Genomic DNA, 23,838 nt, shown 5'->3' with positions numbered 1-23,838 from the left:
GGATCACGATTTTAGCCTAATCCGGAAAATTTAAAACTTAATTAAAACGGAGACTTGTCTATTGAGCCGTGGTACCAGAGTGGGAATCGAATTCGGAAGGCAAGATGAATCTTCCCGATTTAAAAAATTTTCTTTTTGCGTTCAACAGTATGTTACAAGATAGCTTTTCGTTAATAAATGCTATATAATGGATGGTCAAATAATAAAATTCGACACTTTTGAAGTTATTTACAGAAGTGAAACTAGGTTGAAGAGCAAAGGAGGTTCAACTCTTCCACTAGTTTATTTCACTAAGAGTTTAAAAGTCGGTACATAAACAGCACCTTGATAAAAAAGAATTTTCTTGAATCCCAACCTCCAGAAAACACCAGCAATAAAATAATGACAACAATCTGAAAAAATATGTGAGAAATTTTCGCCAGCAATCACTCTTAAATCAAAGCATTTACTTGACAAAATTGACGAAAATGCCTCACAAAATAAAAGTAAGACTCTAATAAAAATTCTCTTCCAATAAAATATAGTACAAAATAAAGGCTTTTAAAGATAAGCTTCTCGAGAAGGAAGGACAAAGACAAAGCTACTGGGATACTATTTACAAATGAAAAACTACAAACAAACTAGATACATAGAACAAAAAACAGAGATCAGGGATTCGACAGCACCTCAATCGAGGAGGTTTTTGTTCCAGCCAGCACCATGTCGGTAAAATAAAAAAAATGATCATCGACGAGAACTGAACACAACATTTATGGCTAAAGATAGTAGATTTGATTTTTTTGGCTTTTCTTTTCTTTTGATTGATTGTTCATTACAAACCTTTTTTTCTTTTTTGGAACATTTTATTCTTTTTTTTGGAGTATTCTTTACAATTCGGTACCAGCGACGAGCATATTCAAGGCGAGAGGAATTCTGACATATTACATCTCCATCTCAAACATATCGTCATCTGCATAAAGAAATTGAAAAAGTTTTAGCAAGAACAAAAACATTTGAAATTCTTGCAAACTTGCATTCTTGCAAAAGTTTTCTCAGATACTCTTTATGAACGTTAATGGTTGAAACTTAATAAAATGCCTGCTGCTACCTTTTGTCTGAGGTTCCTCAAGAAAGTCAAAATTTTGTTAACCCCCTTTTTCGGGAAATTTCAAAAGTCACTAGAGCCTCCCAAAAATAAGGGGGACACTATGAGACGTATGACTGGCAAATTGTTCAATATATCGAAACATTGAAAATGTTTTCAAAGCTGAGAATACATACCGGTAGGTTTCTTTTCCTCTTTAGGAACTTGGGGAGGTTTTGTTTCTTCAGCAAGTGTTTGCAAGTCACTCTCATCCTCTTCAATTATCTTGCCGTTGTCATCCAAAGTGACGCCAGGAATGACAGGTAACTTCGTTGGTGTTTGAGAAAGTGGCGAGCTCTTCAAATCTAGCAAAAACTTCCGCTCGTAAATAATTCTGGTACCTAAATGAGTAATAAAGGAATGTCATAATCAAAAGTCCCAGAATGGCGAGAAGGATTGAAAGCAGGCATAACAGCAAACTTACAGAAATTCTCAAGATAGTGCGATTATGGAAGCGTTGACTATCGACCATGGGTTCTCAATATAACATTACAGAACAAATCTTATATGAATCAAGAGCACAAACAAACAATATAATGAAATAATTGACAAAGGGAGCGTGAGGTGGACTAGTGAGGTCTGCTAGCACATAAAAATGTAAGAATACTTCAGATGGTGATAAAAGCATGAAACTTGGCACAGATGATCCATAGAGGGTCTAAAACTTAATTTTAAATAGTAACACCAAATTTTGCCCCCTGGCCACCTGCCAGATGACGTCATCAGGTGGTAGGGCAAAAAATTATTTTTTTGAAAATATTCAAAATCTGATGGTTCCAGCGGAAAGAACATGAAATGCTGATGAAAATCGAGGTATAAAACGTGCCTTGAAAATCTACCAAAGCGCCCGAGCTGTAGCGGCCTTAAAAACCTTGTAATTTTGGAACTAGTTGACCAAATTTGATGTTTTATACATGAATTCATATCAAAATTCATTGCTTTCTCTGATTCTGATGTTCAAATTACATTAAAAACTTTAAATCCTACAGAACACCAAAACTTAGATTTACAAGGCCAATCAAAGCAGTGTTCTCCCCTTCCTTCAGGAACACAGTGTGCAACTGACTATTTTTTGGATGTCTTAAGCCTTCCTATGTCGTTTAGACTCAAGCATCAGAAGGAACTTTGAATTTATTAAAAATTTATCAAAAAGATTAGCAGTATATCTTTGGTGTTAAGAAGAATATTTGATGTAATCAAATTGATTGAATTAATTGCTTTCACTTTCTTTAATAGCTCTTGTGCTGTACTTATGCACTTGCTCCGATTTTTCGATGGTGTATGGGCAGCCATCCACGCTCAAGATCTAAAGGAGTGGGTCAATTTAATTCAATTGCAATCAAACTTAACTTCAAGAATAATCATGATCGAACATAATCAATCGAATGTAATTGACAATAAATCGAAACCAATCGAAAGTTATCCTACCCTGGAATTGGCCCAGATTGGCCATTTTTTCGTTCAACAATCAAATTGCAATTATTCAATCATGTTTGATTGACATGTTCAGATTAGTTTATATTCTTCTTTCTTTTCATTTAGATCTAATGTATTACAAACAATATATTTAGATGTGGCAGTAGCCATCATTGAAACTTATTCGTTTCCTTCAATCACCTTTCTACATGGCTCTGTCACAGTCAGATCAAGACTGGGAAAAATACCTGCGGGATGCTGGAATCCCAGAAGAAGCTGCACACCAGTATGCAAAGAGCTTCACAGAGAATCGAATGACATTAGAGATATTGCCCTAGAGACCTGGAGACAGTTATTGGGGATATAATGAAGATTCTCCAACACATCTGTAGTAGCAGTACCCCAGACTCGACTACGTATGCTACAACTAATCCAACTCCTTCTGTCGTACCAACCGCCTCACATAAATCTGCAAAACTACCTTCCATTACGTCTGACATGACCCATCCCCAGTTTCATAAATTCAAAATCGATTGGGCTGTTTACAAACAAATCGCAGGGATCTCAGCAAACCAGATTGCATCAATGATTTACAACGCATGTGACGATGCTACCCAAACAAGTATCATCAACAACCATCCAAACTTTCTAACATTCAATGAGAACGACTTCCTGAATGCCATTGAAACCATTGTTACGAAAAAGTTGAATCCAACCGTCCACAGAATGCAATTTTCATCACTATCGCAGCACGAAAATGAACAACTAAGGGACTATCTAGTTCGTTTAAAGTCATCAGCACAAGACTGCAAATTTTTCGTGCCTGCAATGTCATCATGATCTCTCACCTTCGTACATCAGAGACCAATGGATCCGGGGCTTACATAACGAAGTTCTACAGGTCGACATCCTTGCTAAGGCCACCACCCTCAACAGTATGGAAGATGTCGTCAAGCATGCAGAAGCCTACGAAATGGCCCTCAAAGATCATGACAGCTTACAAGATGCATCCAATGCAATGGCGGTCCGAACATCGCAATATCAATGCCAAAAGCTTCCAACCAGACAAGCTCTGTGTTCCGGTTGTGGCAGCCTTACCCACGGATCAAAAGAACGGTCATCCAAGTGTCCAGCATGGGGAAGACATGCCACAATTGCAAATTATCAAATCATTTTTCGAAAGTGTGTCAGAAACCAAAATCAGAAACAGCCAAAGCACTATTGGCCCATGTCACCTATGACGAAAAAAGCAAAGCGTTCCGTCCAACTGCAGAGATCACTGAAATAACTGCGAAGCTTACGCCAACCTCCAATACCACCAAACCGACACCAACGTCAATGAAAATCTTTCCTGATAGTGGAGCTAGCATTTGTTTAGCTGGACCGCAACATTTGAATAAACTCAAACTAAACAAACAATCGTTGATCCCATGCAATAAACTAGTTCGAGCCGTTGGCGGATCCACATTACACTGTTCTGGCTGGCTACCAATGACTTTCATAATAGACAATCACACTACTACTCAACGCTATACATTTGTGAAGAAGTTGACAGAATTTATGTCAGCCGTAAAGGGTGTACAGAATTGAACATTTTACCAGAGACATTTCCATATCCCATGTCAACAACCGTTTCCTCGGTTGACACCCTGCCAAGTAATCTACCTCAACGTCCAGAAAAATTACCATTTGAACCTACAGGGGAAAACGTTCCAAAACTCAAACATTATCTATTAGAACAATTTTCCAAAACTACGTTCAACAGAGATTGACCATTTCCATCCATGGATACAAAACCTGTCCACGTATTCAACCTAATGCAAAGCCACATGTTTGTCATAACCCCAACCCAGTGCCTTTCCACCTTAAGGAAGCAGTCAAGAAGAGTCTGGACGACGACGTCAAGAGAGGCATTATAGCACCTGTACCAATCGGAACACCAGTTGAGTGGTGCACCACCATGGTCACAGCCAGAAAGAAAAACGGCAATATTAGACGAACAGTTGACCTCCAACAACTCAACATACAGTGTAAACGCGAAACTCACCATTGTCCCTCCCCGTTCCAACTTGCATGTCAAGTACCTCCCAATACCAAGAAGACTGTTTTGGATGCAGTTGACGGATAACTTTCTGTACCAATTGATGAAGAGAGCCAACATCTCACGACTTTTATAACTGAATGGGGACGATACAGATATCTTTGTATGCCCCAAAGTTTTTTAGTATCTGGTGATGCCTTCACCAGTCATTATGATGACATTATTAAAGATGTACCACTAAAGGTGAAATGTGTGGATGATACTCTGCTGTATGACTCGTCAATCACGGAATCCTTCTACCATGCATGGGATTACCTTCAACTTTGTGGGGAGAAAGGAATCGTCCTCATTGCTGAAAAGTTTCAATTTTGTCAAGACGCAGTTGATTTTGCCGGACTTAGAATCACACCAAATGGAATATTGCACCCTCTGAGTCAATACTGAACGCTATTAAGAACTTTCCCACACCTAAAAACATTACTATACAGAAATACTCCTCTACCAGATCTCAAACTCAGTCCTGCCCAAATCCTATTTCACCGCCAGCTGCATAACCACATACCCACACACCCATCCCACTACCAGCTTCACTCATCATGGGTGATCGACGCAAGACAACGGGAAGAAGCATTCTCCAAACAAAACCATGTGATCAGTGAGAAGTACAACAGACACGGTAAAACATTACGCTCTGGGATGATTGTAGAAACACTTCCGAACAGACAATACGGAGTCAGAACCAATGGCTCAGGGAGGGTGACACTGCAAAATCGTTGCTTCCTTCCACCAGCAACATTTGTATCACCAACAACACTACCCACACCTACCAATCTGCTTCCAGCCTCACCATTAGAGACCACTCCTCCAACTATTCCTCATCCAACAGTTTCTAGGCCACTCAGCCTCAGCCAGCACAGCCAACACAAGCAACAGTTACCAGATCGTCATCAAATATCCTACGACGATTAGCATCTCATAACGCGCCTGGCCTCTTGAAAACAAGTGGACCGGAAACAAAATTATTTTGGTTTGCGTAACTTTCACTATCGTTTGCACATTGCTTTGTTTTATGGAAGAGGACATATGTTCATAAAAAAGCAAGCTCCGTGACATTCAAAAAATATTAAAAAATTTGTTTTCTGTTGATAAAATCTTCAAAATAGCTTCTAGATCAATAAAATTTCTGGGCTAAAAAGCTAACACAGGTCCAAACGCACTAGAGTTGAAGGATTTTGGATTTTTGGGTTATTTTGCCAAAAAATAACATTTTCATTAAAATGACCTAGATTTTATTTCAGGTGAAAATAATTAAGGCAAGGTTTGGAAATGAGACTTTAAGGGGTTAACTACCCACTGTTGTTATTCCCGGAAACTGCACATAGTTAAACCAAAGATATTGGCTAAAGAAAGAAGTAACATGTTACAATATTAGCCAGTTTGCCCTATTATTTGTCAGTAAAGTCATAATATTGTCTCAAACAAAGCATAATCAGCATTGATTCAATTCAATTCAATCAAAAGGAACCGAACATTACAAACTTTAAGCTTTGTTACACCATTAGCCCATCAACTTTTTAACCCAAATGCATTGCTAATAAACAACATCCCCTTCAACCCCCTAACAATGCCAATGTACCATTTTTTATTTGAATATTTCTAACAGCAGTTTTAGAAATCATTAGCCACCTTTTGGCAAGGTTTTAAATTATTGAGATATACTTAACATTAGAAATTTGCCAACAGAAATCTAATGAGCTAACCATCATGTAATTCTTTAAGAAGGATCAAAAGAAATGTCCATTAACAAAATTACTTTTTTTGGTTGCAAAAAATAATTCCAACACAGCAATTTTGTTAATAATGTACGTTGGAATACACTTCTTTCGATGTATGAATGAGTACCCTAAAATGAGTGCTATTGGTTTTCATTGGAATTGGACACGCCGTAACTCACCTGAGTTTATATTGCAAAATTTTACAATGCTTACCTTTGAACTAAGAATGGGGTCTCAAAAATATGTATTTGAAAAGTTTTCTAAGAGGGGGGGGGCTTGGATTTTCCAAAGTGTTTTAGTAAATGTTTCATATTTTCCAGGTGATTCTTTCCTCATAAGATGGCATCGATAGTTGTTCTAACCCTAATTTCTGAGGGATTGGTGAAAGATTTTTGTATCATTCTTTCTTTAAATATTTTTGGAATAACCCTCTTGTTGGACAATGCAAGATGAAATTTGTCTAATTTTACTTGTGTTTTTGAGGAAATTTGTTGGTGTTCCTTAGAAGCATGACGTAGAATGGTCCCAGCACACCCCCTCTGTTGTGTTGCGAAAAACCAGCGTTTTATTGAACTATGCATTTTACCGCACTGAGCTAACTTGCAGCAGTTCACTTGAAGGAATAAAGAAGGTATCTTCCTTGGCTTCCTATGCATTTGAGGGAAATAATGCAGTCAGTCAAAGGTGCTAACAACATGGGCATGGTGTTCCCATATATATGGGAACCTATTGAAAGTGTCATGGCCACATTTTGGATTGGTCTCCAAACAACCAAACAACAAAAATAGATATTCACCAAGAGTCAATTGATTAGCCGATCAAAAAGAATCATCCTAAGGTAATCTAACGAAACGGAACTTCACTTTAAACAGAGAAGAAGCAAGTTAAAAGTATGTACAAGTTTACCTCCAGGGGTAGTTGAAAAAATCGTTCCTCCTGGTGTTTCGGAATAGCGTGAAGGCATCTGATGGGCTTCGTGGATTTGGACTCTCCTCACTGGGATACTCTTTGTGGAAGTGTTCGACATGATGAAAGAGTCCAAAATTTGGATGCAAGGATGTGGATGATAGGATGGGTTGTTGAAGATGTTTTGGTGTTGTTTTGGTTTTTCTAGCGTCACTTCTTGTTATGATGTTCAGCTTCAGCACGTTGGTTTTTTCCAGCAAGGTTGAATCAATATATAGTATTTTCACTTACTAAAAAAAAACATCAAAAATTTAGTGATAAAAAGTTTTAGTATGACCGAACAAGGATAACAAAAATTGATTTTGGAAAAATGAAATAAACATCACGTGCCCACTCGAATATGTTTGGTCATGTGACTCTCAATACTCAAGGTCGTTCTTTTTCAAAAGAAGTTGATGAAAATTCCCAATTTTTTCCAAAATAAAAGATATTAATTGCTTAAATATGCATCAATTCACGTCAATATCCAATGAGTGGGATAAATTTCAGCCCTTTGAAGTCTGATGTAAATGCAAAGTTAAGAAAAAGATATTTTGTTACCCCCGTGCGCATAAATTCGAGTTCCGAGAATAGATCGCAAAATATTTGCTTTTTGCGAACGGGGGTAAATATTGTGAACAAATTTTTCAGATATTTCTAACATGCAATAATTTCAGCTAGAGCTAGCTTCATAAGCTGACAAGTGGGAAATGTTGGATGAATTTGTTTATTTTCATGAATCATCAAAATGATATACTCGTAATTTCCCTTTGTTTTCCAATCCCCTGCCGGCCCCCAAATCCGGGGGGGGGGGGGGTACTTAGGCAAAATGGCCCCCAAAATGGGTGCCGGGTATGTGCGAGCCATAAGGGTACCTTTTCTCATTCCTCAAAAGTCTCTCAAAGGGGTACAAATTCAAAAGTAAGTCTCTGAAAGGGTCCCAAAATCACGAAAATCAAAAATTTCTCTCTCAAAGGGTCACGATTTCCAAAAATTTTGACCAAAATTTGGTGACAATCAAACCAAAATTTGGACAAAATGAACCAAAATTTAGGAAAAAGTCTCTCAAAGGGTCCCAAAATCACCAAAATTTTGTCTCTCAAAGGTTCGATTTTCGATTTTCGGCTCGGACATACCCGTCACCTCGCAAACCTAGTACCCCCCCCCCCCCGGGCCCCAAATATAAGAAATATTAGTGTTAGCTAGTGTAGATAGCACTTTAATCCGAAAGGGGGGTTTGGTCGTATTGGCCTCGGCCTCGGCTCGCCCCGGTTGTTTTGCAGGTTGCAGCGGGGTTGCAGCTTTGGCCCCTTCTTGATCGACGAGTAATCAAGGGGACAGTTAAATCAATTATATCTTTGTGGGGTTTTACAATTAAAACCTGGGGGTGGTAGGAGTTTTGTAAACTTTATATGTTTTTATCTACATCATTGAAGGATTGTGGGTCGTGTGATGGTGTAAAAAGACTCTAATTTGACGAGTGAGCAGATAAACTTATACGCATGCGTCGAAAGTACAAGCACAAACTTCAAAAAAAAAAATGGAAGAACAATTTTACAAGCAACACAAAAAGGTATGATGCCATTTCACCATCATTTTTTGAATTAAATATCTTCTAGTTGTTTTTTCTTTGAATTCTCCTCTTTTGAATTATATCAAACGTACCCCCAACAGAACAACACAAAATCAGTCATGTTCAATAACTTTCACCTTGTAAAAGAAACAGCAAAATACAGTGTGTTTATTACAAAACTACTTTTCAGATTTAACAAACTTTAAGCGGAAAGATGATTAAAGAAAGATGATGGAAAGATACAAGTTTGCTGACACATCGATGCTTCCCCAAATAGCCATCTTTTTAAAATCTATCATCCTTCTCATGCACAACCTGACTCTTCTCTGAGCTCCAAACCAAGTCGGTCATCAAAAATTGTTCTATTCATGTCACCCGCCCGCATCATATTTTCCGCTGATTTTCAAGTGCGAAGATGCGGAAAAAATTAATTAATATAATAAATTAATAAATAATTATTTGCCCAGCCACCTGATGACGTCATCTGGCCGGTGGCCAGGTGGTAAAATTTGGTGTTACTGTTTGAAATTAAATTTTAGACCCTCTAAGGATCATCTGTCCCAAGTTTCATGCTTTTAACCATCTAAAGTATTCTTAGGTTTTATGTGTTTTTGTGTATTTTTAGGAGCTGTAAATTATAGCTTTGTACCTGAAAAATACATCCATATTTCCCTTGTAAAACACAGTCACATTTCTTTTTAAGATATGTCCAAAGTTTCCTTTGCAAAGTACATCCACATACACTCTCATTGATGAAAATGTGTTCACCTTTGCTTTGTAGAAAGGACCTCATTTTCCTTGCAAAGCACTTCCACATTATTCTTGATATCCAGACGATGTCAATCGAACGAATCGAACGCCGAATCAATTGAACGCAATTGAACACAATCGAATAATTGCAATTCGATTGTCAAACGCAATCGAATTGCAATCGAATATTACCCAGGATTTGCCGTTCAATTGCTTCAATTACGTTCGATTGTATTCAATTGCGTTCGATTGTATTCGATTATGTTCGACTGATTCAATAGTACTAGGGTAGATCGTCAAATGGCAAAGTCAAAAAATTCAAAGTGTAGTGTTTTTTTGTGAAAATTTAATCTATTGTAAGACATTTTGTGCAATTTTTAACCTTCTAGGTCAAAAATCCAGCATTCCCCAGGGGGGTCTTTGACTCGCACTAAAGTGAAAAATGAGTAAAAATGGCATTTTTTGGCCATATTAAGACTATGAAAGGCCAGGAAAGGGTGAAAATGGTTTCTAAATGGTGTCTTGTACTAATATTCAACATAAAAAGACAAAATAGCCTCAGCGAGATTGCTCAATGTTTCAATTTCAGGCTAAAAAGGCTAATTTTCTCCGATTCTGGGTAGCAAAATGCATGGAAGCAGCATTTTTGAGGACCCACAGCTTTTAAACTTTTCAAGGTACACACTTGAAATTTTCAGCAATGAAACACCTCAAAGATAGCTCCAAGAAAAATCAATTTTGAGTTTTCAAAATTTTCCTATAAATCCATAATGGCGCCCTAGAAATTGAGTTTTCATGCTAAATGCCAATATTTCAAGCTAAAACTTGGTTTTCTTGGGCTAAAATCTCAAAAATGGTTTCTAATGGTATCCTGAAATCTTTTGGTGTTGAAAGTATTCTGGAAATACTCTGGGAGAACCAAAATGGTTTGGGTCAGAAATTTGCCAAAGTCCGCCATTATGGAACTGCATTTCCCACTAAAATGCGATATTTAGAGTTATAGTCTAATTTTCTCAGGCTAAAATCTCAAAAGTGGTTTCAAATAGGGTCCTGAAATTTTTTGGTGTTGAAAGTATTCTGGAAATACTCTGGGAGAACCAAAATGGTTTGGGTCAGAAATTTACCCAAGTCTGCAATTATGGTATTGCATTTCCCACTAAAACACGATATTTAGAGTTATAGTCTAATTTTCTCAGGCTAAAATCTCAAAAGTGGTTTCAAATAGGGTCCTGAAATCTTTTGGTGTTGAAAGTATTCTGGAAATACTCTGGGAGAAACAAAATGGTTTTAATCAGAAATTTGCCAAAGTCCGCCATTATGAAATCGTATTTCATTCTAAAACACAATGTTTTGAGTAGGCTTGAGTGTTATTCCTAAAGAAATAATAAAATTCATAATGACAGACTTTGGCATATATTTGATCCAAACCATTATGATTTTCCTTGAGTGTTTCCAGAATACTTTCAACACCAAAAGATTTCAGGACACCATTTGAAACCATTTTTGAGATTTGAGCCTGAGAAAATTAGACTTTAACTCTAAATATCGCGTTTTAGAAGGAGATGCAGTTCCATAATGGCGGACTTTGGCAAATTTCTGACCCAAACCATTTTGTTTCTCCCAGAGTATTTCCAGAATACTTTCAACACCAAAAGATTTCAGGACCCTATTTGAAACCACTTTTGAGATTTTAGCCTGAGAAAATTAGACTTTAACCCTATTATTATCAGGCTTTTTCGGATTTTGTATTCTCAAGGGGGGGTGTTTTCCACCAGCCCTGCATAGCTTTTGATCTAGAAAAGATATGGACTTGAAATTTGGCAGAAATGTTCTCTACCATAAAAGGAGTTCATAGAAAAAAAATTGGGTTGATGACGTCATCATAAAGGTGTTGACGTCATCACAAAGTTACACATTTATCGCTGACCAATGATAAAGTACTATTCAGTAAAATAGCAATTAAAGTTGAACGAATAAAGATTTTTCAATTCTGTTTTGAATTTCTAAAAGCCAAAAAGAATATGTTTAACATATTTGCCGGTTTTGAACATACTAATAAAATTAAACTTTGAAATCTATGCAGAAAATGAGCAAATTTTTTCAAAAAACAATGACGTCATTTTTTATGACGTCAGCAGTTTTTAAATAATTTTTAAATGTTTTTTAAAATTTATTATTGATACCTAAAACCTGTCAAAATTTGAAGTCAGTTGGATGCCTAGATCAAAAGTTATGATAAATTTAATATTTTGGGATTTTACAGGGTTTTAGCTGGATTTTATGATATGCCTGCACAAAAAAGTCATAAAACCTGATCTGGTTGGTGTATAATTGTAAAAATTGGTATACATGCTGCTAATAGGATTATATTAAAAGTCAAAAACTTTCAGAGTGTTAACATTTTTTTTCAGTGAGCTATTAGCAAAAGAGTGCCAGCCTGGTGGAAAACACCCCCCCCCCTGATAAAAATAGGGTTAACTCTAAATATCGCATTTTAGTAGGAAATACAGTTCCATAATGGCGGACTTTGGCAAATTTCAGACCCAAACCATTTTGGTTTTTCCACAGTATTTCCAGAATACTTTCAACACCGAAAGATTTCATGATACCATTTGAAACTATTTTTGAGATTTTAGCCTGAGAAAATTAGACTATAACTCTAAATATTGCGTTTTAGTGGGAATTGCAATGCCATAATGGCAGACTTGGGTAAATTTCTGACCCAAACCATTTTGGTTCTCCCAGAGTATTTCCAGAATACTTTCAACACCAAAAGATTTCAGGACCTCATTTGAAATCAATTTTGAGATTTTAGCCCAAGAAAACTAAGTTTTAGCTTGAAATATCGGCATTTAGCATGAAAACTCAATTTCTAGGGCGCCATTATGGATTTATAGGAAAATTTTGGAAACTCAAAATTGATTTTTCCTGGAGCTATCTTTGAGGTGTTTCATTGCTGAAAATTTCAAGTGTGTACCTTGAAAAGTTTAAAAGTTGTGGGTCCTCAAAAATGCTGCTTTCATGCATTTTGCTACCAAGAATCGGAGAAAATCAGCCTTTTTAGCCTTAAATTGAAACATTGAGCGATCTCACTGGGGTTATTTTGCCTTTTTATGTTGAATATTAGTACAAGACACCATTTAGAAAGCATTTTCACCCTTTCCTGGCCTTTCATAGTCTTAAAATGGGCAAAAAATGCCATTTTTACTCATTTTTCACTCTAGTGCAAATCAAAGACCCCCCTGGGGAATGCTGGATTTTTGACCTAGGAGGTTAAAAATTGCGCAAAATGTCTTACAATAGATTTAATTATCACAAAAAAATACTACACTTTGAATTTTTTGACGTCATGCTAAAAATGGTAGTTGACGATCTACCCTAATAGTACTAGACTTTATTCACTTTCGTACGGTACTTAAGCACTCGGCCGCCCACGCTAAAAAGCTCTAACGGGTTAATCCAATATAATTTAATCGCAATCAAACTCATCGAACATAATCGCAATCGAACGAAATCGAATGTAATTGACAATCAATCGAACCAATTGAACATAGTCAACTATCAATCGAACCAATCTAACCTTACTCGAACGCAATCGAACACAATCAAATATTACCCAGGATTCGGCTGTTTGATTAAGATTCGCTTACGTTCGACAATCGAATCGCAATTATTCGATAGCGTTCGATTACGTTCGATTAGTTCGATTGCGATTTTTGTTCGAAGTTGTTCGATTGACACCGTCTGGTGATATAATACAAATACATATTTTCCTTGAAAAATACGTTTACATTTTTCTTGAAAATTAACATCTATATTTTCCTTGTAAAATACGTTCACATTTTCCTTGAAAAATACGTTTACATTTTCCTTGAAAATTAACATCTATATTTTTCTTGAAAATTAACATCTATATTTTCCTTGAAAAATACGTTTACATTTTCCTTGAAAATTAACATCTATATATATTTTTCTTGAAAATTAACATATCTATATTTTCCTTGTAAAATACGTTCACATTTTCCCTGAAAAATACGTTCACATAATCCCTGAAAAATACATCAAAATTTTTTCTTGTAAAATACAATCACATTTCCTTGTAAAATATGTCCAAAGTTTCCTTGCAAAGTACATCCGCATTCAGGCCACATTCTCCTTGACATGAAAATACGTTCACCTTTGCTTTTTAAAATAGGTCCATATTTTCCTTGTAAAGTACAATTTTCCCTGAAAAATACATCAGAATTTTTTCTTGTAAAACACAATCACATTTCCTTGTAAAATATGTCCAAAGTTTCATTGCAAAGTACATCCGCATTCAGGCCACATTCTCCTTGACATGAAAATACGTTCACCTTTGCTTTTTAAAATAGGTCTATATTTTCCTTGTAAAGTACATATCCACATTCTCCTTGATGGAATTTACATCTATATCTTCCTTGAAAAATATGTTCACATTTGCTTTGTACAATAGGCCCATATTTTCCTTTTAAAGTGCATCCACATTCTCCTTGATGAAAAATTTGTTCACATTTGCTTTGCTAAAAAGGGCCACATTTTCCTTGCAAAGTATTTCCACATTCTTCATGATGGAAAATATATCAATATTTTCCTTGAAAAATACGTTTACATTTTGCTTGAAAATTAACATCTATATTTTCCTTGAAAAGAACGTCCATGTTTTCCTTGAAAAATACGTTTACATTTTGCTTGAAAATTAACATCTATATTTTCCTTGTAAAATACGTTCACATTTTCCCTGCAGGGTTCGAATTAAAGCTTCGCACTTTATATTTTGATTTTTCCCGACATGTTTTGGAATCGGTTTGTTCTCAAGGGAATGATATTTTATTGTCCAAAATATTTTCCTTGCAAAACACAATCATGTTTCCTTGTGAAATATGTCCAAAGTTTCCTTTCAAAGTACATCCACATTCTTTTCAACATAAAAACACAGTCATCTTTCTTTGCTTTTTAAAATAGGTCCACATTTTCCTTGCAAAATACTTTTACATTCTCCTTGATGGAAAATACATCAATATTTTCCTTGAAAAATATGTTCATATTTGCTTTGTAAAATAGGCCTTGAAAATACATCTATATTTTCTTTGTAAAACACATCTTGTAAAATATGTCCAAATTTTCCAAGTATATCCACATTCTCCTTAATGAAAATATGTTCACATTTGCTTAGTTAATAATAGGCCCATATATTTTCCTTGCATATTATGCTCACATTTTACTTGAAAATTACATCCATATTTTGAGTTGATAGTATTTTAGAACTTTACATCCTCAATTTCCTTCCATCTTCTTGGAAAATAAATCCCATTGGGTAGTTCAAGACTTCATCAGGAAATGTGACTAATTTTTGGCCATTGTACCATTTTTGGGCTTTAGTTGACAAAGTGTAAAAGTGACCAACAAAATAAGATTTGTATTATAATCTGACCTGATTTGAGTGATAATGTTGCACTCATCAAATGGAGCTAAGTTATAAACACTGACACACTTGAGACAGGTACTTCATCTGTTGTACATTCATAATTTTGTATTTTTCATAGGATAACCAACATGATTTAGATTTGTTGAATGATGAAACATTTGGTGTAGGAGATGATGTGTCTGACCTTAACGATGGTAAGTATTCTCTTATTTAAAAGCACTTAGTAATAAATGAAAACACAAGCTGAACGTATTTTTGAAATAGTTTTCTTGTTTCAAATTGTGCCTTTTGATAGAAGAATAGTATTTTATTTCTTTTCCACATTTAAACTTATCTCCTTCCTTTTTATTACTTTTACAAACTTTCTCTTCTGTTTTAACTACCAAACAAAGAAAATTGAGGGTTCCTAAAAATCCCATCATCCATATGGTATTGAACAGACTATAAACTATAAGATATTTCACATTTTATTTTAAATCTTGCAAACTAACAACTATTATTAGTATATATGTAATCACATGATAATGAGAATAATTTTCGAATTGCGCGAGTTCGCACAATGGGTTTCACTACTTTTTCTCTGTTGTAAAAGAAAATTACACTGAAAGAATTACATCTGTATTCTTTTATTGTTGTTCATAGTTTTTCTTTCTCGTAAAATTGATTTTGAATGACATTAAAACGTTTGATTAAAAAAACAACAAAAAAAAACACTAAATCTATGGCGCTTCATTGAAGAGTGCGATTAATGATTAATTGCTCTCTTTGAAGGCACGCCAAATCAGAAAAAATAACCCATCATGCAATTAGTTTCTTTATTGCCGACTAATTATCGTCTTTTTAAATATGATTTACTTATCTTTAATTTAGATTGGGAAATCCAACACAAAAGATTTTCTCAATTCTTGGAGAATGAAAAAATTGTAAAATCATCACCAATGAATATAAAACCAAAGGGCCATGGATCGACATACTCAAGTTATCCAAATGATGACGATGATGAAGAGGTGATCATTGCCCTGATAAATTTTAGGATGGTTTTGAGCAATTATAAGATTAAGCCTAGGATGTAGATGGCTCCATGTGTGCTCAAAACTTCAACTTAAAAATAATGAAGCTACCAGGTGACTTGCAAAAAAATAAAAGGGTACAAGGCTAATTGTGACTAATAGTGGAATGGGTCTTGATCACCCTAAACTTTCGTTAATATTTTTGCACTTCTGCAATAGTTGTAACATGTAGTATTTAAAACTATTGGTCCCACAACTCCTTTCTACAAATATTCAAGAGCTTTTGCTTTTGAACTTCATAGCATTGTAACTTCTTTCCTTTTAGGTCATCATCGAAAGTAGTATCTCACAGCTTGGTCTGGATGACGATGCAGAAGAATCGTTCAAGAGACATTCAGGTGCTCACAGTTTTGAGTTCAAAGAAAGTCGGGAATCTTGGATGTCACCATCTAGAGGCCATGACTCACATTCTAATTCATTAAAAGATTTGGTGAGTTCATTCAAAAATCTACTTTTGGACTTTGGCTTTTCATGAATATAGTTTTCTATTACAGTGGATAATAATTTGATTGATATTTAGATGTCACCTGGAGATGGTGTTTGGGCTTCACCCTCAAGAGGCTTATTACATGATGGAGATCAAATTGTACCAGAACTCCAAAGGAGAAGCAAAGAAGAAGATGTAAGTAAATGAAAGTAACTTCATAAGATATTGTTATCCTCCTGGTTGTGATCCACTTTTTTCATCTCAACTCAAACAATCTTATCTTTGCTACTTTTAAAAAGATGAAGCAACTTTAAACTATGATTGCTCAGTACTTAAAGTTCAAGAACATCATTTAATGTATACCTACCACTAGCTTACCAAGGAAGCTTACATGGCATTTTTTTAAAGAAATAACTTTCTCCCCTCCCGCACTAATTTGAAAAAGTCCTTTTGTGAATTCTTTTGTTGGTTTTTGTTTTTCGTTTGTTTGCATAGAGGCACTCCTCCTTTTTATATCTTAAAATAGAATATCTTTCAAGTTACCCTTTTTTTCTTTCCAGCTTAAGTAGCATTTTCAAAATCTGTTTTTGGAACAAACTGAAACGGAAAATTATTTTTTAAATTTTTTTAATAGTGTACAAATGTTTATTATTTTCAGGAAAATATCATCAAGAAGCTTTTTGGAGGTCATGATTTGAAAGCAGCGAAAGGTTCAGTTGTATCTGCTCCTGCAAAGCCAATCAATGTTGAAGATCTAGAAAGAGGTTTAAGAGGTCCTGGTGAGTGAGATTGAATTATTCCTTTTGAACGGTACTGAAATATGAAAGTTTTCTTGATTCTTCAAAAAGGTTAATTCAAACCAAGTAATTGAGTAAACATTTTAAGCTAATGAAATTAATCGAAAGCTTTCTATCTTTCCATCATATTTAGATGGCAGACCAACAATGATTGAAAGACATGGATCTCCTTTACCAGGCCCACCTGGACTTGGAGCGCCTCCAGGCTTTTCCCAACAAAGAATGGTATGTTTATTAGATAAGTGTTGAACTGTGAATCTCTCTGTATAGTGTATAACCAAAGAGTCTTGTTAGCTGTTAAACTTGGAGCACTCTGTAGTATTCATAGTTACATACATTTAAGGAGCTTAATATTGAAGCTATTTCTTGTATTCAATAATTTCCAGCCACCTCCTCCTGAAATGATGAGAATGCCGATGCCAGTTGGGATGAGTCCTTTGCCACCAGGGATGAGTCCTTTGCCACCAGGGATGCCCATCAACCCTGCACTAATGATGATGAGCCCACAAATGGCTCAAATGGCCAGAATGAGATCACCTTTGCCTCCAATGATGGGGATGAGTCCGCAACAAATGAGACCTCCTCCCCCTGCAGCGATGATGTCTCCTCACTTTATCGCTAACAGTCCTCACCATATGCACGCACCATCCTCAGGTATTTTAAATCCCACTCTCACTGTGTTTGGTGTCTAGTTTTCAAAGATAAAACAATGATCAGGAAATGTTTCCAGCAGAAAAACTTAAATATTATTGGCATTTGAAGGTCTTTAAAAAATTTCTCCGAGGCTTTGTGTCTTTCCTAATTTTTCAGAGCACTAGGGAGTACTCATGGAGTATTTTTTTAAACTTATCTTACATATTCCTTGACACTATTGGACCTTGATACAACCCTTTAGAAAGTCAAAAATACTTCATTATGGTTATTTTTAGAGGGTAGACAGAATTATCAACAACACAACTACAGAGGAGGGCGCGGGGGTGGAAACAACAGAGGGCGCTACAACTCTCCACGATATCAAAACAATGGTAATAGATCATGGAATAATCGAGATAACCGTGACCGGGATTACAACAACAGGGGAAATAGAGACTGGAAATGGTCCTCCCGTAACAGACATGGTGATCAACCCGAACCGTTGATCGAAATGGAACCCTCCAAAATGATGACTAGCAAAGAAAAAGAATGGATTTTCAAGATCAGCATGATGAGTTTGTTGAGTGGCGATTTCATGGCTTCGGACTATTACTTTATCGTAAGTTTCATATACGTTGTATCCGTGTCTGTTGCACTCCCTTTGTGATTTAATTTTTTAGGGGCTTACAGGACATTTAATCTTTGAATAACTTTTTTAGATGCCATTATCATTGGATACCTGACCATTATTTTAATCTCATCGTTCCATGGAATGTCATTGTCCCACTGATTGCCCCTATAATCTTAGAAAATAGTCTCGAAAATATGTATTCAAAAAGCAAAAAGTGATGGGGGGAGATAGCAGAATGGATATCCCACAAGATTGAACAGCCTTATACTTATTAACAATTTCTCTTTGAACAGAATTACATGAAAAAGCAAGCTTTGCAAGAATCAATTCCTAAAAAGAACAAAGCTGAAGAGGAAGAAGAGAAGGAAGAAAAAGACAAAGCTAAAAACCTCGTTAATTACGCTCAAAAACATCAACAGACGAAAGAAAGTCACAAGCCAGGTAAAGGCCTTAACAAAAATCTGTTTCCAATCAGAAACTATTTGAATTTTTCCAGCATTTCATGAAACGTTTGATCTTTTTAACAAAGTTGGTGTGCAGAAGAGGAGGTGGACTTAAGCAAAAAAATGAGATTTTGAATAGTTTTTAAAACTACTTTCCTTCGTATGGATGGATTAAATTATTCATTTTTCTATTAGTGAAATTCGAGGGATCGTTAGGTAAGCTGTCCATCACGTCAGTTCATCACCCACGTCAGATCATGGACCTTTCTACGCCTGAAAGTGAAGCTAAGGTAAGAGCTGTTTTGTTTAAAGTTGTTTTTTTATTTTGGTTGTTGCAGTAGACTAGAGTCTACTTTTGGCTGAACTTTGCTTTTTGATAATTTTTTATGACGCCGAGTCCAGTGAAGTAGACTAGGAGCATTTGGCGAGGTCGCTATTTTGAAAAAAAATGTTAAAATCCAAATAACAATAAAACTACTTGGAGTAGTTGAAAGATATAATCAAAAATGAGAGAAAAAAAACAGGATTAACAGATTTGCAATCCCTTATTCTCAAATAAAAACATTGCTTCATGCTGTTTTTACCTTCCAAAAACAACTTAAATCTGGCGGACTATTTTACAGTCCGCCTAAGCAAAAGCATACTACCATATACTACGGGGCCACTTAATCGTGCCATCCAGTCTATAAAAAAAGCTTTAAGTGGAACCCGGGCTATTGTTGCAGTAGATTTTTGGGGTTCGTATTCACTTTTGTTTTGGAAAATACTTTAACTCATTCTGGGTTGATAGGCCTTGATAGTATAATGATCACTCCGTTAAAAAATGCTTTCCTTACTTTTGTAGACTGCTGCCAGAACACAAGAAAGTGGTCGAAAAAAGTATATTCTTTATGGAATGGTAGAAAAGGTATGGACCGTTCGTTTGAGACGCAAATTTTATAAAAAGTTTGAAAAGTTGGAAACATAAATGAAGAAAACGAAATGACATTCGATGGTTGGTTGAAATATGACAATGTAACTTGGAGACTTTTATTTTACTTCACGTATTTTGTGACCATCCTTTCATAATTTTTCTCTATGTTTAGATGCACGATTTGTACTTGGGAGCACTGGATATTGACGATCAGTTGGTTGAAATGACTCCTGAAGAACAGTAAGTAGATATTAGATATTTTTAAAATTTCCTATAAAAAGCATGAATAGATTTTGAAAAAAAAAGACTTAGACTGCTTTGACTTCGCAGTATTCAAAATCTTAATGTTTGCGCAAAGATCTTGCTTATACTTTTGGTTCATAATTCTTTTAGGCAGGAAGCTTTGTATAAGCGTAAAGAAACGATCAACAAATTATTTGAGCTGTTGAAAGTGGAATTGCACACAACGCAAGGAAGTAGCGGTGATATCGATCACTTCCTCCATTTGTTATCCATCTGTAAAGCAAGGAAACTTCTCAATCGGGCCATCCTCATCTTTGACCAGGTAATTGTTGTATTATTCTTTACCAATCCTAGAAACCTTGTAAAGTGTTTCAAAACAGTACAAAACTAACGGAAATGCACTTTATACCCTTAACCCCAAAATCGAGTTGCTGTACAATGAGTAAATGATTTCTTTTTTGATACAGGTCCAAAGTGAATCGATATTGTCGATGCTCATTCAATTCTTGCCCACCTTGTTGAAGAAAGACAATAGAGATCAGGTAAGATTTATGTTACCTTTCATTTTGCTTCTAAGAAGATGAAAATGTCTTGGCCTGCAATCTTTTGTTTTGTAAACTATTCTACGATTTAAGAAATTATGTTTTCAAGTTCACTCCTGAGACGATTGGACCTGTTTAAGTCCAGTGACTAGGTAGAAATGACGAAATAGGCTCGAAAACGCTTAATTCGTCTTTAGAATTATACATAAAAAATGCATTTGACTTTTCTTTAGGCTCTTTCGGACATCCCAGACCGCATCAAGATCTTCTTAAGCAAAAGTGAAGAGCAATTCAAACTGAAATGTTTGAAGATGTTGCGAAAAATCAATCTGAAATTACTCTTGTCTTATGCCGTGAGTACTTTTTTAAACGTTAAGTACATTACAGGGCAATTTCGCAGCTTGAAGCCGAATTCCTTTATAAAATTTGCTAAATGTATCAAAAATTTTAACTATTAAAAAGTTTTTGGAAACATAGATGATAATGGAAGCATCTTTAAATTTCCTTTTAGATGAGTATTCGATTATTGGGAGTAGTTCTCGACTCGTTAACCGATAAAAATCCCGAGCACAACATTGAATGGTAAGAGTTTTGAACTTGTCTCGTGTGTTCATTCTCAAATATTCTTTTGGGTATGTACGATATCTTGACAAATCGAGATTCTTTAATTTTTATCCAACATTCTCTATAAACGAAAATCAATTCAAAAAAGATACCTTTTCTTAGTCCTTTTCTGGTACAACGCTTACCTTGTGTAAAATATTGAAATGGTAATTGATTCCGAGAGGAGTTCATATAAAATTTACTAATCGCACGATGAGTTATTTTTTCTTCTTTGGCGCGCCTTCAAAGAGAGCAATTAATCGTTAATTGCATCCTGTAGAGAGCAATTAATCGTTAATCACACTCTTCAATGACGCGCCAATGTTTACAAAATTGATTTTAATGTTTTTCTTACATTTTTTTATCGAACGTTTTAATTGCATTCGAAATTCATTTTGTGAGAAATAAAATCTTTAAGCAAACAATAAAGGAAAAACATAAAGAGAAGAATAAAATGTAAAACTTCCAGTGTAATTTACTTTCCTGACAGGGAAAAAGTAGTGAAAAAAAATTGTGCGATTAGCTCGTAATCACATAATAACTCGTACAATTCGAAAATTGCACTCGTGATTTTTTTGTTTCGAATTTTCCTCGTCCTTTCGGACTCGGAAAATTAATAACAAAAAAATCACTCGTGCAATTATTCTCAAATTGCACTCGTTATCATGTAATTACATATACTAATTACCTAAGAAATGGTTTCAAAACGAGGAAGTAGTTGCACTCAAAATAATTCGTGAAAAGGCTATTTCGAAAAGTGTTCCGTATTGACCAGCAATCAGTATGTTTATCTAAATTTTCACTTCTTTAGGTCGTACTATTTTTGTGAGGTTCCACGTATGTCTATCGAACTTTCACCTGAAATCTTCAAGAAGAACCAAACTGATATACAGAACCTCAAGAATGTACTTGGTGCGTCCGACCTCTTGATCAAGATTGATTGAATTGATTTCCATTCCTCATTTTTTTGGTATCATGCATTCACATGTGTCGAAATTTTTTATGACACCAATTTCCAAAGTGACAATTTTTAAGCCCCCTTCTTAATTGATATTTTTATCCAGTTTAGTTTTTTAGTGTTATACTCGTCTAATTTTTGTTGCACCTCGTTGTTTTAGATAATCTAAGAAAGAAAATTATCATTACTAAAATAGATATTATTAGCTATAATTTATTATTTTATATGAAAAAATACCATTTTCTTTGTATTTTATTTGTGGTTTTATTTCAGTTCACTAAGTTGTCGTTTAAATTCCTCGTGCGTTTCCTTATAGATAAGGAGGCTTTAGCAGGCTATAATTACTTTTATTTGCTTGTTGTATGATTTTGTATTCATTGTAATCAGCTTTTATGTTTCGTCTTTTTTCATGACGATGTCTTTAAGACAGACCTCATTGTAACGATACGGCACAATTTTTTAAGCCAAATACGTTTTATTGTAATGGCGATATTTTTTATGCCCACATTATCACCCCATCGGATGAATTGTAATTCCTCAGTTGTTTTTTACTACCGAAATATTAATGATGTCCAATTATTGTGTTACTGAACTTGACAAATACTTTTACTTTTCACATTACCTTAAGTGTATTAATTTGGCCTCTACTTAATTTGGTGAATTGGGAAATTTTAGGCACTTGTGAATCACTTTGAATCAAGGTCATTGCCCCGCAGGGGTTTTTGTTGCTTCACGTAGCGGACTTGATCGCCAGAAAAATATTCATGTTCATGTTGTTTCTTCCGATTCTGAGCGGGCCCCCGCGGTTAAAAAATGTTTGCGCGCACCTAATATTATATCTCTTTTGTTGCTACTTCAAATCAATAACTCTTGATTGTAGGCCATATACCTTTTGGTAATTAGTTCTTAGAAAGTAAACAAAGCATGGCGAGAAAATTGAGCATATTTATTTTTATTATAAGCATCTACTTTATAAGCATCAAATCAATATGTCTTGATTGAACAATATGACTTTCGGTAATTAGTTCTTATAAAGTAAACAAATTATGGCGAAAAAGATGAGCATATTTATTTTTATTATAAGCAACAACTTTATAAGAATCAAATAACTCTTGATTGTAGGCTATATGCCTTACGGTAATTAGTTCTTACAAAGTAAACAAAGGATGGCGAAAAAATGAGCATGTTTATTTTTATTATAAGCATCTACTTTATAAGAATCAAATCAATAACTTTTGATTGAAGGCAATATGCCTTTCGGTAATTAGTTATTAGAAAGTAAACAAAGGCTGGCGAAAAGCCTATATAAGCATTTTTATTATAAGCATCAAATCAATAACTCTTGATTGAAGGCAATATATCTTTCGGTAATTAGTTATTAGAAAGTAAACAAAGGCTGGCGAAAAGCCTATATAAGCATTTTTATTATAAGCATCTACTTTATAAGAATCAAATCAATAACTCTTGATTTAAGGCAATATGCCTTTCTGTAATTAGTTCTTATAAAGT

At 35.1% G+C, this 23,838-nt stretch overlaps 2 protein-coding genes across 2 annotated transcripts; one reads left to right on the top strand and one right to left on the bottom strand.

The window, feature by feature from the left end:
* Nucleotides 1–109: 109 nt before the first annotated feature.
* On the bottom strand, nt 110–7,506 carry LOC136819281 (eukaryotic translation initiation factor 4E-binding protein 1-like). Its single transcript, XM_067075513.1, has 3 exons — nt 7,262–7,506; nt 1,261–1,464; nt 110–949 (listed from the first exon to the last, which is right to left on the bottom strand). The coding sequence occupies exons 1-3, from the start codon at nt 7,380–7,382 to the stop codon at nt 921–923; spliced, it is 354 nt and encodes a 117-aa protein (XP_066931614.1). The 5' UTR covers nt 7,383–7,506; the 3' UTR covers nt 110–920.
* A 1,255-nt stretch (nt 7,507–8,761) lies between these two features.
* On the top strand, nt 8,762–22,921 carry LOC136819261 (protein PAT1 homolog 1-like). Its single transcript, XM_067075489.1, has 18 exons — nt 8,762–8,873; nt 15,188–15,263; nt 15,940–16,076; nt 16,405–16,569; nt 16,660–16,761; nt 17,225–17,345; nt 17,497–17,588; nt 17,750–18,017; nt 18,293–18,615; nt 18,921–19,068; nt 19,266–19,360; nt 19,915–19,977; nt 20,156–20,223; nt 20,377–20,548; nt 20,694–20,768; nt 21,002–21,121; nt 21,280–21,350; nt 22,183–22,921. Exons 1-18 carry the CDS (start codon nt 8,841–8,843, stop codon nt 22,313–22,315), a joined length of 2,262 nt encoding a protein of 753 aa, XP_066931590.1. The 5' UTR covers nt 8,762–8,840; the 3' UTR covers nt 22,316–22,921.
* Nucleotides 22,922–23,838: the final 917 nt, after the last annotated feature.

The sequence above is a fragment of the Clytia hemisphaerica genome, unplaced genomic scaffold (genome assembly GCF_902728285.1).
Source record: "Clytia hemisphaerica strain Z4C2 unplaced genomic scaffold, Clytia hemisphaerica genome assembly, whole genome shotgun sequence".
Taxonomy (NCBI): Eukaryota; Metazoa; Cnidaria; class Hydrozoa; order Leptothecata; family Clytiidae; genus Clytia; species Clytia hemisphaerica.
The sequence above is the reverse complement of the archived record's forward strand: the minus strand, read 5'-3'. Positions and strand labels throughout refer to the sequence as shown.

Coding starts and splice junctions, on each gene's coding strand:
- LOC136819281 (XM_067075513.1), bottom strand. CDS start 7,382: ATGTCGAACACTTCCACAAAGAGTATCCCAGTGAGGAGAGTCCAAATC. Junction 1,465..7,261: donor TTTTTCAACTACCCCTGGAG/GTAAACTTGTAC, acceptor TTACTCATTTAG/GTACCAGAATTATTTACGAG. Junction 950..1,260: donor AGAGGAAAAGAAACCTACCG/GTATGTATTCTC, acceptor TTCTTTATGCAG/ATGACGATATGTTTGAGATG.
- LOC136819261 (XM_067075489.1), top strand. CDS start 8,841: ATGGAAGAACAATTTTACAAGCAACACAAAAAG. Junction 15,264..15,939: donor TGTGTCTGACCTTAACGATG/GTAAGTATTCTC, acceptor TCTTTAATTTAG/ATTGGGAAATCCAACACAAA. Junction 20,224..20,376: donor GAAATGACTCCTGAAGAACA/GTAAGTAGATAT, acceptor TAATTCTTTTAG/GCAGGAAGCTTTGTATAAGC.